The sequence below is a fragment of the Zeus faber genome, assembly GCF_960531495.2.
Source record: "Zeus faber genome assembly, chromosome: 4".
NCBI classification, from domain to species: domain Eukaryota; kingdom Metazoa; phylum Chordata; class Actinopteri; order Zeiformes; family Zeidae; genus Zeus; species Zeus faber.
The window spans coordinates 27,469,336-27,484,471 of record NC_137191.1 but is presented as its reverse complement, the minus strand read 5'-3'; the positions used below and the strand labels follow the sequence as shown (position 1 = coordinate 27,484,471).

At 40.6% G+C, this 15,136-nt stretch overlaps 1 protein-coding gene across 3 annotated transcripts in view; it reads left to right on the top strand.

Annotated features, from left to right (window-relative positions):
• Positions 1-15,136, top strand: part of pkn1a (protein kinase N1a) — a 64,665-nt gene that overhangs the window by 35,010 nt on the left and 14,519 nt on the right. For 2 of the 3 annotated variants that reach the window (XM_079998471.1, XM_079998470.1), the window contains exons 1-5: positions 7,431-7,560; positions 9,483-9,677; positions 11,913-12,018; positions 12,707-12,855; positions 13,106-13,226. In XM_079998471.1, the coding sequence (XP_079854597.1) occupies positions 7,519-7,560; positions 9,483-9,677; positions 11,913-12,018; positions 12,707-12,855; positions 13,106-13,226 (613 nt within the window). In that variant the 5' untranslated portion in view covers positions 7,431-7,518. Of the gene's footprint in view, positions 1-7,430; positions 7,561-9,482; positions 9,678-11,912; positions 12,019-12,706; positions 12,856-13,105; positions 13,227-15,136 lie in introns of those variants that run through there. The other variant, XM_079998472.1, reaches the window with a different exon arrangement.

Sequence of the window (15,136 nt, the reverse complement as noted above, 5' to 3'; positions counted from 1 at the left end):
GCTGAACGATTAATCTAATTTAAACCGACAACCGCAATATAATAGAACCCAATTTTCAAATAGCAAAGGCTGCAATTAAAAAAACACAATCTTAAGTTTAGATTAAGTTACACAATCTAACCAATAGAGCTGTCCAGGGCCGGCTCTTCCTATAGGCGAGATAGGGGGCCGCCTAGCGCAGCATCCCGAGCGCTGAGAGGCAGTGATGCACGCGCAACCATAGTGTGTTTTATTTTATAGTGCCTATAGCAATTGTTTCAAACAAACCTCCGCCCTGTCTCCCAATGAGACCCGGTGCTCTGCCCTGGGCTGGGGTGCATTGTGCGGGGCATGTGCTGCCTGCAGCGCCCGGAACACCTGTCAACTCCGATTCAGAGCCTCTGGCAGAACACTGCGTCTGTTTTTTGTTTTTTGTTTTTTTTTGGGGGGGAGGGGGGGTTACCCCCCGAGCACAGTGGCACTCCATGTATGTGGACAACATTTTTATAAAAGATAATCAATTTCTGCTGAAACACTGCATATTTTTCAAATGAATAATTTTCATATTAGAACAATTACAAGGCTTGAAGTTAAATCAATCAGTCAATATTCTACTGTCATTGAAGGTTTTTCATTTTACAATTCAATAATTGAAAAAATATATATTATTCATATCAATTCATGCATCAATATTCATCTCATTTCATCATAACACGTAGGCCTGGCATACAGGGTTTATATTTTGTTGTATCCAATGTTGTGTTGGTTGTACTGTAGAGTGATTTATTGCTTGTGTTGATTTAATAATACAAAGATAAGGAACAAAACAAATTTGCATACTAAATCGCAATATTGGTCTAAAAAAATCGCAATTAGGTTAATTTCCCAAATCATTCAGCCCTACCAGTTGACATTAGAGCAAATAATAGATAATTAAATGGAGACAATATTAGACATAAGAAACGATGAGGCTGAAATATATTTTTTGCAAGTAAAGGCATTAGCTTGGTACATAAGTGCAAAAAGTCTTGAAGTGTAAAATGTGGATAGGGGACGGATTGGGGCAGGTGGGACATATGGGTGATATAGCACTGACAAGTGGCTGTGATGGAAATGTGATGGCATTTCGAAATTCCGTGGTTTAAAAAAAAAAAAAATCTCACTACCCTTTTGACTGTTCTAGGATATTGAGCTGAAGATGACTCTGTTAGACTGCTACTAACAAATGCACTTGACATAGAAGGTTCTGCTAAATCTAAACGCAATTCAGTAGCCTTTGTGACGCTGCTTCAATATGAAACACATAGATTTCTTTAAGGAATAAAAAGGAAACGATAAATCACGACTATATAGAGCTGTCAAAACAGGTTGGTGTTGTAAATGACTTTCCCTATACCTTCACAGTATGCTGCCCAGACCTAGAGGAGACCGCAGTGTAGGGCATGACGGCTCTGGAAGGCTAGGGAGAGAGCTTGAGAGAGAATCTGCGAGAGAGAGCAGTCGGTGTGGGAGGGCCTTTGAGGGGTGTTGAGAAGGGAATGGGTCAATCTAACATGGCAGACGGGCTGAAAGGGTAAGCGCTGCCTGTCTTTCCCCGCTCTCGTTCTTCCGTGTGTGTGTGTGTGTGTGTGTGTGTGTGTGTGTGTGTGTGTGTGTGTGTGTGTGTGTGTGTGTGTGTGTGTGTGTGTGTGTGTGTGTGTGTGTGTGTGTGTGTGTGTGTGTGTGTGTGTGTGTGTGTGTGTGTGGGTCAGGTCACTCTACCCCTGTCGCAGTCAGCACAATCCATTGTCTGCTCTGCTCTATTCTTTACCTTCGCTCTTTTTTATGAGCGTTCTCTGCCTTTTCCATAGTGCACAGAATCAATACCCATTTAGCCTAATTTTTAGGACCAATATATACTGTATGTAGCTCATTGAGCAATTTTCATTTTTATCAATATGTTTTGGTGGATAGATTTTCACAATTTGTTGGTTGTAAGTTAACCCACGAGATCAAACCAACCAAAAAGTCCACACATTCCACACTCTAGCCTGTCCACACTAAATGAACAAAAATGGATCATTTGTTCCAGCTTTCAGAGTTACGATCGTTATTGTCTCAGCGGTGTTGACGACTAAGTCATCTTCAAAAGCAACAATGGTGAAAGGCCAGAGCCAGCTTTATTTAGGCGCCTTGGTTTCCAAATGCTTCAATGAACCAGTTGAATTTCTTCATTTTCAGTTTTCTCTTTGTCACTTCTATCATTGTCTCTACCCCTCCCCATTTTTGTTTCTTTAAACATGTCTTACTGTCTGTGTCCCTGTACTCTCGACTCCGACTTTGTCGCACTCTCTGCTGTGCCTCATCTGTCTCTCTCTTTCCTCTCTTCCTGTGCTTTTCTCTCTTCACTCTTTCTATTTGTCTTGGCTCTCACCCCCACTCTCTCTCTGTTTCTCCTTCTCTCACATGACTGGGTATTCTGGCTTTGGCTGTTGGCAATAAATATGTTTTCATCTGTGTTGCAAGTAGCCCATTGAGCTTTATTTTATTTTAATCTGAAAGGGTTTATTTACCCTGCACTGCTGCCGGCTGGAAACCTTGCATCATGGGAAACGGAATGCGCATCTCAGTCATTAGTCTCTCTTCCACTCTTGTATTGACCCTGTGTGTGTTTTTGACATTACCATAGAATGGCATTTCAAATGTGATTTCCATTTACTAAATGCAACAAGGGCTGTGTAAAAAATTGGATTTAACACAGCAACAGTGTGATTCAACCAAATGGGATCAAACAAGGGACAGACACTTTCTAAAAGAAATATTTAAGTTTATTTATTTGAAATGTAAAAGTTGGTATTAGTAGTAGTACGTTTTAATTTGAAATCATACTTTCTATTAACCTTTAGTTCTTTAGCATGGCTTTTTTAAATATCTAAACAGACTGATAAATTCTACCATCGCCGTTCTTATATCTGTTGTTTTTCTTTTCATATGTCATCTGTGTATTTGAGTGCGTGTTTGTATATGTTGTGTAAAACAGGAAGTATCAGAAGAGATATGGGACCAGTGTGTTTATTCCGCTTAGTGCTAGACACGCTGTAAGCCCGGATATGGAATTTACTGGAATTACAAAAATATGATGGTTATTTACCTGAATTATGAAAGCATTGGTTCAGCTAATTCAAAGACCAGGTTTAATTCAATTTCAAGGCATTTTTGATTTTTTTTGTCTTTTTCATTTACCTACCTTTAAAGTCCTATTCAGATTTATTTTTTTTCAACTCATTTGACATTTTGCACTTCTTGAGATACTGTAGCCAAATATCCCTTTCACATTTGACAAAGCCAGATAAATTGAGTTTACTTAAAATGATCAGGATATTGTCATTAAAAACAGGAATTCTTCTTTAGGTTAATGCCCAGGATGCCTGTTATATCAGAGGTAGTTAATCATTTTTAAGATCTCTCTTCCATTTCGATCACTGCTACTTTCTGTTCACTAGATCTATGGAGTTCACTACATGGACAATGAGTCAGCGAAACAAAACTTGAGGCTATTTTGCATTGTGGGAAATTTCTCTATTTTTCCTTCACGACAATTTCACAATCACTTGTAAACTAAAGCTGATTCCACTCAACAATTTGATTTAGATAACAATTTCTCCAAAAATGTGCATGCTACTTAGACTGGATTTGTACTATGGACAAATGCCATAAAATTAAGTAATGTTTATTAATGCCATTTAATGATTAATTTAATATTTCTGAAGATGGGTTTACAGTCAGTGCACTATGCATAACAGTTCATTATGCATAACTATGCATATCTACAACAATTCATAACAACAAGACACAGGCACACGCTGTCAAGGGTTATAACTTTGAACTTCAAAACATTTCTGTAGGCGTCAGTGCTTTAGCGTAAATGTTTTTTATTCTGCAATAGTTCATTTGTAAAAGCAAAATGCAATGAGATAGAGATCACCGGGCCCTTACATTTACCTGCATGTCCCATGACAAATGTGGCATCTAAAATGATATATTTTCCCCCCAAAATGCACAGAACCGGTATTGAGCTCTGTGGATTATTCTTTACCTTCTAGGATATAATTCTACTCTTGTTGGGTGTTTTTTGTTTGTCCTTCATTACACATTTTAACCTCAACGTAAAGACACCAGTGCAGTGCACTGTCCAATAAATCTTTGGGGAGGGTTGTAGTTGGAAGGGGGAGTTAGGTGATTCCATACGATCCCGCCCTTTACAATAACACTGACCTCAGTCGGTACTAGTCTGAGTTCAGGGCTCCACATGTTTGAGTGGAAACCAAGGGCCAGTTGTACCGTGTCTGTGGCTGCTAAACTTAACATGCTGCAGCTTTTTGGGTTGTAACATGTAAGGACACCATCCCCAAAGCGATCGGCCATTATCAGTGGCTGGAAAATTAACAGTGAGGAAACTGCGGATGACATGCTATTAGACATACATGCACGCACTTTAGCCATGTCCTTTCATTTTTTCCTCTCCATCAAGCCCTAGGCTCCACTCCCATTGCTCACAGTCTGACTGAATTAGCCTCCTTTGGCGCCCGAATATTGAATTAGCTACTCTTTACCACTGCCACATGAATGTCTCTCTCTTGGCTAGCTTAGCGGACAAGCTGACTGGGATGAATCGCTCATCAATGGCATCCTTTGACGTTGGCCACAGAGGTCAGCAACCCCTGTTTGGGGATGAAGCCGGTAAACTGAAAACTCAACATGTATTAAGAAGGTCCCGAACTCATCTATTAGGCACAACTCCAATGGTGTTGCTTTCCTATACAGCTTGTGTTTATGGTGATTTGTGTTTTTAAGAACATCTGTTGCCATTATCACATCTTTAACACAAGTGATGGGGGGGACAGGAGTTGTAACCTGCAAAGCGAGCACAAGGGCTTAGTGATGGTGGAAAAAGGGATTTGATTGGAAACAGGGATTTACACCCTTTGTTCTAATGAATGCCCTTCAACAGTTTCTGGGGGTTTTGCTCCTCTGTCAACACAGACCAATATAAATGCTTCAAATATGTCAATGTGTAATCAGAATGCATTAAGGGATGCACACATGTAGACAGATGTGGAAACGGTGCTTAATTTTTTCAGCATGAGGTAGTGCTTATTGGGTTGATTATGTAAGTCAATATACTTAAAGGATAATTGAGTCTGACTTCAACCCACACCTCACCTCCTTTTGTCTGACAAAAATCGAATCAAATGTTCTAGTGGTGTGTGTGATCTTTGGGTTGGCAGGACACAATAGCCAACACCCAAACATGTCAATTTCAAAACTGTCAGCTTCAAGATCATGCAAATATTCAGCTGTATTAAAGTTGATAACTGCCTAAATGTATTTATGCCTTCAGCACTTGAATATGTATCCTGTAAGTACTGATACAAGACAGACATTGGATGAAATAGTTTTAATCATTGTATCTATTTTACAGACATTTAGCATTGCTGAAAGAGCTTGACATGTTTCAAAGTGACATGTTGTGGGCAATTTAGTGATGTTTTTCTGTTATACTGAAGTATTTGATTGCATTTTGGTTAGGGGAAAAAATGGACGAAAATTAGGTCCAGGTTGAAAATAAACAGCATTGCATGTGTTTAAAAAATAATTATTAATACCTTTTTGTGTACGGAGAGGGTACAACAGGAAAAACAATTGTCTAAGTCTTTTCACAATTTGGCACAAACTGACTCAACAGCTGACCACAGCTTGGCAGGAGACGCAGACTATGTGCCTTGAAAAGTCAACAGAAGCCCCTTAACTCTGAGACTATTCCACTTCTTCTGAGCGTCGTCGCCCACGGCGGAGGTCTGGGAGGCCGCGAGCGGAAGTGAACCGGGCTAATCGCTCAGGCAACGTTCCATCAGTGTCTGGTCGTCTTGCGTCTGTGCTTTCAATGCAGAAAACGGAGAGAGAGAGACGTAGAACAAGAGAGAGATTGACAGACATAAGATGAATAAACAGAAAGAGAGAGATAATAGAGAAAAAGATGGACAGAAAGGTGAGGATAGTTCATCGAACACATTGAGATGAACTAGAAGATATGAGAATAAGATAAGAACACAAATTATAAAACACACGGTAGTTCTAGAGTAGGGGTCTCCAGCCTTAATCAAAGTGACTTGGCTAGACTGACAAAATGGTTTCCCAATTTCAATAGGTAAATTGGTAGATTAAGCAATCAACTTCCAAACAGAAAAAGAGGGATACCACGCTGGTTGGCAACGAGGGAACCAGACTACAAATGATCATTGACAATGGCCCAAATCTGGTTGCCTGGGGCAACTGGGCAACTGTTATTGTTGAGCCTTGAATTAACTTGGTAATTGTTTGGGATAGTAGTATTGAAATTGTGTGGTACTGCACTTTTCTTTTATATTGTACTGTCTTTAGTGCACTGTATTTAAACCATGGAACCCCCCGGCCCACACAAATCTAAAAAAACATGAGTCCCATTTGATTCATTTTGGCAGAAATTCACATGATTATTTTGGTAGTATGGTTTTTTTGGTCATTTTTGTACCTTTGAAAAATGAATTATATTTCTGGGGGAAAAGTGGCTGCGGTGGCAATAGATTGTCCTTGGTAGACTTGAATGAGTGAATACAACATTTCAGTGGTGTATCAATAATATTGATGGAGCCTCGTTGTTTTGGTCTAATAGCATCCATCTGATGGCCTCTCTATTCTCAAGGAGCGGGGCAGCCAATCAGAACTGAGCTCTGATGTTCGGAGGAAGTGTAAGGTCAACCAGACAGACAGAAGTCCCTCCTACCACACTGTCCTCTGGCTCTCCTCCAGTACATAGAAAACACTTCCTTCCCTCTATTCCTCCCTCAGGGCTATACCACAACACCCAAAAAATAAAACCTAAACCGTTACTTATTAAACATACACACACACACACGTCATGTAGATCTTAGCATTATGAAGTTGAAGACGTGACAGTAATGGAAAGGACCAAAGTAACCTTAACGTCATATAGATCCAGGAAAGATTGAAACAAAAATGGATTCAACCCAGAGTGAGGACAGATTGATGCACCACTGATATATGGAACCTCTTTGCTTCTGCCCCCACCCCCCCCCCCCCCCCCCGTATATATATCTCAGTCCATCTCTCTCAATTTATCTGTATCTCTTGTGATCCTCGTACTATTGAGCTCTTTCTCGCTCTCTGTCTACCACTCGCTTATCTCTGTTTTCTCTCTCTGTCACTCTCTCTCTCCCCCTCTCTGACAGCAGACCCATAGAGGAAACAGGAAAGGCCTGAGAAGCTTGGTGTTGGGGCGGATATCCTCTTTAGGAGGCGTTCCCCTCCTCACTGGGTTACTCCCCCCCCCCCCCCCCCCCCTCTCTCTCTCACTCTCTCATTATCTCCTTTTATCATTTCCTCCCCACTAAACCATTTGTTCTCTGTGTGGCTTTCACTACTGGCTTAGCAACGGAGTGTCGCAAGACATTAAGGTTTTGAGGTTTTTCTGCCCTTTTTTTTGTCATCTCTCGGGGAACTATGTGTTGGCATGGCGACGAGGAGGATGATGACAGCTCGGAGGTGAGCTGACTTTCTTTGGAAAAAGAAAGTCTTTTGTAATTAGGGTGGTGCTGATTCCATTAAGTTGATAGTACTAGAGTCAGTATTGGTATGTTGTTCTGCACGTTCTTGTTTATTGACCTGGTTCCTTTGGTGGCTCCAATTTTAATATGGGACAAACATTAGATGAATGGTATGAGCTTGTGAGAGGGAATGACCGGCTATGGGACAGATTTGAGCCTACGGCAATATGAGCACACGCCACTGGTTGTAGCCCAGTCAGCCGGCAGAAGACCTCCGAATATGTAGGTCCTCTAATCCTGCTCCATAAGTCAACAGTCCCAGCTCTGGTAAACAGGCATGACTTTGCCAATATGTTTTTTGAAGCATTATAAACATGGGAGAGGATGAGATGTTTGCCATTCCTCAATGCTTTGCCTGACTCCCCCTTTTCCCAGCCTCTACAGTAGTTTCCTCTCCTTAGCTGATTTTTTCTCTTTACACCCATCTTTGCCCTCTTCCTCTTTTTCCCACCCCCACTCTTCTTGGCCTCCCTATCTCTTTCCTCCCATTACCGCCTTATCCTGTCCACCATCTCCTCCGCTGCTCTCCTCCACCTCCCTGTCAGTTCTCACCAACACCTCTATCCCCCCACCAGAGCTGGGTGATATGCATTGATATAAAGGCATTAGCATGATAACCATTGGGAATTTTGTGCAAAATTCCTGATATCAAGTACCGATAGGATGACTTACTTTGAAGACTCTGTGTGGATAACTTGCAGTAATGGATGTATTCGTATTCAGATATAACATTAAACTGTCACAGAGTTCCAAAAATTAAAACATGTAACAGGAACTCACTGCTGCGTCACATTATTATCATATTATCAGACTTGGGCATCAGAGCATTTTTACTACTATATAAAACAGTTTTGGTCAGACCTGCATGAACTGGGCAATATTGAAAAAATCAAATATCATATTCTTTTTTCACTAATATGTCGATATTGAAAATTATATCTATTCTATTTCTTCATCTATATTCATCATGGTGCTTTCATAACACATTTACACACAAATATGAGAAACATCATTAGTAATGTGGCTATTGCGGACCATGCGGGTAGAGGCGTTGAGTAGGTCAGTATGAAGAGCATAAAATGCATTATTTTACTAATGTAATGCAGCCCTAAAGACAACATTTCACTATATCACAATATATCGATACAAAAGCCCAGACTGTATCTATTCTCATAACACAATATTGATACTATGTCGATATATTGCCCATCTGTAACCCATAGTGCGATATTCTTTAACAGTTATATAGCGACACTCAGAGTTAAATCCCACAAAACATTGTCACTGAATCATACTTAGAGGAAACACTGGTCTATGTTTAGTTAAGAGTACATTATGTTCACTGTGTCTGGAAAATCAGTCTCTAGACTTCAGTGTTTCTTTCTAAGTTAAGGCCAGTAAAATAACTTACTGTAGAGGTTTTTCTACACTCTGCCCCACCTTGGCACACAGAGGGCTAGTATATTATGTCTGTTCTGTAGTCTGTGTTTACACTGTTGGCATATCAACCTTGAAGGTTTAACTAACTTGTGTGTAGTGGCATCGCTAAAGTGCTTTTATCACAAAGACAATTGTAAACTTTACGTCTAGAGGGAGACAGTAGCAGTGAGATAAAAGGCAGTGTCCTGGTGCAGTGGTTCTCAACCTGGGGTCCCATGTGTCTAATACTCTCTCAGAATCACAGAATGCTTCACATGTAACCAATATGAAACCGTCATGATAATAACAACTGCTCAATAATGGCATTTTATGGCAATGATTTCCCCGTTAGATATTCAATTTTTATTTTGGAACACATTTTCTCATTTTTTTTTTTTATTCTCTCTAATTTTCTCTTCACTCTCTTCACTGTCCATCCAGAGTGACCCAGGTGGGCTGTCGGTTCTCGAGCAGCTGGGTCTGGACCAGAGCTCTGACTTCTCGGACTCCAGCGTCCAGCAGCGACTGGACGAGGAGCGGGAGAGGATCCGCAGGGAGATCCGAAAAGAGCTGAAGATCAAGGAGGGAGCAGATAACCTGCGCAGGGCCACCACCGACAAGAGGAACGTGCAGCAGGTCAACTCAGGGCAAAACATCCTATTTTATATATAGTACTTACTGGTATGGCTGTTGCAACTTCTAACAGCTTTTAATAAGAACGTTTTAATGATCTATACCTTGATATTTCAGAGCCAAACCACCCAGAGCCAGAAATAAACACAAGGCAAATAAATAAATGCAAATTGAACAGAATTACTTTGGGGCTCCTGTAGCATGTAGATCTGCAAGCTGCTGAGGCTGACAAAATATGACCAAAATATCATTCCATGATATTGAAGCTAATTCCATTCATTAGGCTGAAGTCATCTTTCAGCCATTTAGTCCATTTTATATTTTTCATTTATCAAGTCATGTATGACTAGTTGGGGCACTTTAAGGAGGGAGTGTATCTATGACGGCTTTGAGAGAGAGCGTATCTATAGAGATCTGTGTCCTGGTAGTGATCTGTTAACTGAGTGATCAATGGCTGATCACCTGGTTTCCACTGGCAATTTTATTATTAATTATTCGTATTTATTCTATTACCGTGTATAAGTAATAACCTGGAGCGGCAACTTATCACCAGACCAACCGTGCCACGCAAGACCACTGTGTCCAAATGCTCCACCAGCTTCCACACTACAAGCACCTCTACAGCCTCCATGCAATTCATAAACAGGGGGAAAAAAAAAAAGTTTTGTGCCAATCCACGGTTCTTATTTAAGTCATTTATCTTAATTTAAGGGCGATATTCCAGAGAACACTGCATCTACCGCTGCAGCGCAAAAACCCGGCAGTCACAGGAGACATGCACAGTAGAGTCCAATTGTCACTTTCGCTACGTAACTTCTGGTTTGCGGTCTAACGTAAACGATGTGAATGCAGCGCAACCTATTCTAACGCTGTTTGCAGTGAGCGAGAAAATCTGTGTAAAAGTGGGAAAGCAATCTTAGGAAGAAGCTGGTAATAAAAACATGGTAATAATAATGTTGTGCTGTAATGGTAATAATAATAAATTGCAATTATTGCATACATTATGCTTTTCATTCATTGATAACATATTACTAGTAGCCTTATTTTAAAATGCATGGTTGGATGGAGCAAAGGGACGTAACAGAAATTGACTCTTGCAAAAATATGTTTTGTTGATGTGGCTTCTGAAGTAGAAAACATTGAATATAACTTCTATACTGTCCACACCTACTTCAAATCTCTGTCCACAGATTACAGTCTTGACAATTTTAAGATGGCAGCATAACTAAGTGAAAATATTAACATTTTGGCTAATCAACATTAGCAACTACATTGGTCATCTGTCTCTAGTAGTGGTTTTCCTCCTATGTTTGGCGCTAACTTGCACCCAGATCTTGCACCAAATTGTCATTTTAAGTTGGAAGTCTGAGTAGGTTGGACATTTAAGAGCATGGGAGTATAAGTTTCATCAAAACACATTTTGAAACCTATGTTGATTTAAAGGTAGTTACAATAAGGTTTTCACAGGTTTGGACCACAAAAGAACTAGAACGAAGGACTACGAAGTCTCTGTTGATACATCCCAGACATTCCACCATTGGTCAAACAGCTGCTGATACTGTATCTGGTTTTCAAAATGAACAGCACTGTAGGACAAGACTGCTTGAAAGAAAACAGATGTAAAGATGTCCGTGTACATTATAATAAAACAGGTTTTTTCGAATGTTCCTGTTGGATTTCTCAAGGAATAGCAACTCTTACTGACAAAGCCCTAACGTCTATTTCCGAACAGTGATGGTCGAAAGTAATGCACAGAAGTTAATTCAAGTACAATTTGCAGGAAAACCAAAAGAGTGATCCCCTGCCATCTTTACCGTACTAGTTTCTGTCTCTGGATGCCAGAGCATCACTGTGGCTGTTATTCCGGGGAGCTTTTTTATTTGGCTTGACAATTAGGCGTGAAATTCTCAGGCCAAATGCCAGAAAGATTGTTTCTGCTTACTGAATTTAATTTTCTTCAATAGAGTGAAATACAGTATGGGATATGAATAAATATTATGGGCTTTAAATACAGGACTATAACAAATCTTTATTGATACCTAGTATCCACAAGATTAGTCTCTCAATCAATTGTCCAGTCAATGTTTAAATCCAATAGATTGTTATCCAAAAAACAGTGCAGTTCCGGTACTTTTCCCCATCCCTCCTCATGCCCCTAAATAACTTACTGCAAAATAAGTGGTGATAGTTTCTTCTTCGTAACCTGACCTGTCGCTCCAACCTGCTCGCACCGTTCAGGTGGACAATCAGCTGCGAAGCTCCAACCGCCGGCTGGACAACCTGCATGCTCAGCTGCAGGAGCTGGACGCGCACATCGTGGTGAAGGGAGGAGAGGAAAATAAAGGTGTGTAAGAGGGAAAACAAGCATCTCCCCCTCCTCTGATAACTCCTGCTCATATCAAAGTCCCATTCCAAGCACGAGTTGTATGTTTTTGTCATTTTATGTTGTTTGTAATCTGCTACGGCCACACCCAGTAGATTTGTGTATGAAAATAAAGAGGCTACCATTAGCTCTGCGTGATATAAGTGTAATCATTTGATCAACTACCAGTTTGAGATAATTCATACGTTCTATATCTAAGCTGAGCGGGTTTGGTGAAATGATTAACCGATTATTGAACTGAAGCCAATGAAATCATCAAAATATGTCAGTTTTGCTTTATTCCGTGTCTAAAAAATTGTCCCCCCGACCCAAATGATTAGAAAAATGTTTGAAATTTTTTATGAAGTATTTAGGAGGCGTCTTTTATATACTGTTCATATACTTTTCTCAAGGGAAACGTTCGTCACTTCTAACTTGGTTTATTTTTAGAATCCGATTGAGAATCAGAATCTGTTTATTCAGCCAGGTACATTTACATATACTAGGAATTTGATTCACTAGAGATTAGCGTAAAAAGCCAGCGATAATGTTTTATCAAAACCTTTCAAACTACAATACTTTTTTGGCTTAAAAGCCACATTGTTCAAACAGCGACCTTCTTTTCTTCTGGTATCTTCTGTTCCAACCTGTGCCTTACTTCCCTCCCCAGATGAGTGTCCGCAGTCTCCAGGTGCTGAGAGCCGTACGTCGGCCCACCGAAAGCGCATCGCCGCTCTGGAGCGTCAGCTCAACATTGAGCTCAAGGTCAAACAGGGAGCGGAGAACATGATCCCCATCTACGCCAATGGATCCACCAAGGTACAGTACATGACATTAACAAAGTACATAGACTTGCATGAGAACGCAGGGGTGTACATGTGCACGGACTCACCGACACACAACGCATGGTTCAAAGTCATACAGGGAAAATAAACCCCTATGTGTCTGTACAGGCCGCACCAACAAAGCTACAATATCCTAATGACACTCACACAAACACATATGTCTTCACCTTAATCGCACTTCCCGTTTCTTCTCGTCATGTGACCCGGCTCTGCCCACCCGCCAGGATAAGAAGATGCTGCAGACGGCCCAGCAGATGCTGCAGGACAGCAAGACCAAGATCGACATCATCCGTATGCAGATCCGCAAGGCTGTGCAGGCCACCGAGCACAATGACGACACGCAGGGTAGGAACCGAGGCGTTGTCGGCTCACTTGAATGATGTGAAAAGATAACAAATAAAGTTAGTCACGCACACATACACACACACACACACACACACAGTTCACAACTTATAGTGCATCTTGTGTCGTGAGAGGGATTTACTCCATTCCAGGGCAGGTGAGTGAGTACGCAGGGCGGCAGGGGAAATGAGGCCCTAATGTCCACGGCTGGGAAAGGAGGGCAATTGATGGAGAACAAAAGAGGTGAATGTCCTGGATCGAATTGTAGAGAGAGAAAAGAGAGGGGTGGGGGTAATAGTGAGGAGGGAGGAGGAGAGAGAGGGGGAGGGAGAGAGAGAGAGAGACAGAAGAGGCATTAGTCAAAATATGGAGATTGGAAAGAATAATGCATTCCCTTTGGGACATTTTTTACGATTCTTCCGCTCATCTGAGGCCAGAAGATCTCAAAGGGTTATTTTGGACATATCGCTTCAGGACTTTACCCTCGTCTCCTGAGAAACACTTGAGTGTGAGATTAAAAGTCCCTTTTATTGAAGTAACCTATACCGTGGCTCAGCGTTCAGAGATTCATTCCATACGAAGGAGAGAAACAAATGGATTATTAATATGGAAACGTACAACAAAACAAAAACAGCTTAATAATAGTTAAGTGTATTACATAAATCATAAAATTAATCACACGACTTTGATAATCGTAACCCTCACCACGATAATTAGTAAGCATTGTATTGGTTGTCTTTCAGTGGTATCGTATCCATTTACTCAGGGCTGCATAAAATGCCATTAGCAGACTATTTTCACCCACATAAAAATCAACTAAATCAATCCAAATAACTTTATATATTAGATTAATATTGGCCACCATTATGTCTTTGTGTCACATATTGACATGCATTAGACGAAGCTGAACCCGGCCTGGAACACTGGCGTGAAAATTTGATTTTTCTGAAAACAGCTGCATGCGTGCAGGCATATAGAAGACGTTCCCAGAATGAAGCAGCTCCGTGAATAATGCGGCAGTAAAATTTTATTGTGAGAACGGTTGTCTGATATCCCAAACTGTCTTCAAGTCATCTTATAGGAATTTAGTAGACTGGCTGGGTCTACTATTTGTATAGGTCAATGAACATGAAATTAATATTTAACAATGTTTTTCAATTTAAGAATGAGATTCCTTTTTTTTTTTTTTGGTCCGATGTCATCATCATTATGTTATCATGGGGCGGTTTTGCAGGGGTTTAATCTCAGTCAGGACTAAGATAATCCTACTTAAATTAATCCAGAATTTAAAAAATGCCTTTCTGAGACATTGCTTAATTTAAGATGAATTATTTTTAGATTATGAAGTCCCAGACTAAGGTAATCGGCTAGTTGGCTAATTCTGTCTGGCCAGGTTTGATTTAAACCTTCACTTGAACCTAGGTTTGCTCTAATCTTCCTTCTGGAAATCACTTAATTTTTTTTACCAAGACCACGGCAAGTCTGGGATTATTTTAAGCCATGACTGAGAGAGGCCATTTCAGTGAGTCAGATAAAAAGTGTGAGTAAAAGTTGAGTCTATAAGATTAGGCCCAACCTGTGTCCGTGAAACCACCCCCATATGATTTAACCTGAAAGTTGAGTGTCCAAGAGTGAAATGGCTTACTTTGAAATAGAGATTAATACTTTATCTTTCATAACGCCTATGCTAAAGATTGAAATGTGGTGGCAGCAGATTTTCCAGTTTTTTTTAACCCCCTCTTACACACCTAGTGGTACTTGTGGACTTGGTACTAGTCCAGTTTCAAACCAGAGAGTAAACACAGAAGCAGTTTGTCTGAGTTTCTGTTCTCCTTCTGGACCCAACACACTCTTTATTCTTCTTTTGTTACACCGTCTCTTTTACTTTGGGCATAAATTCACTCATCTCCCGC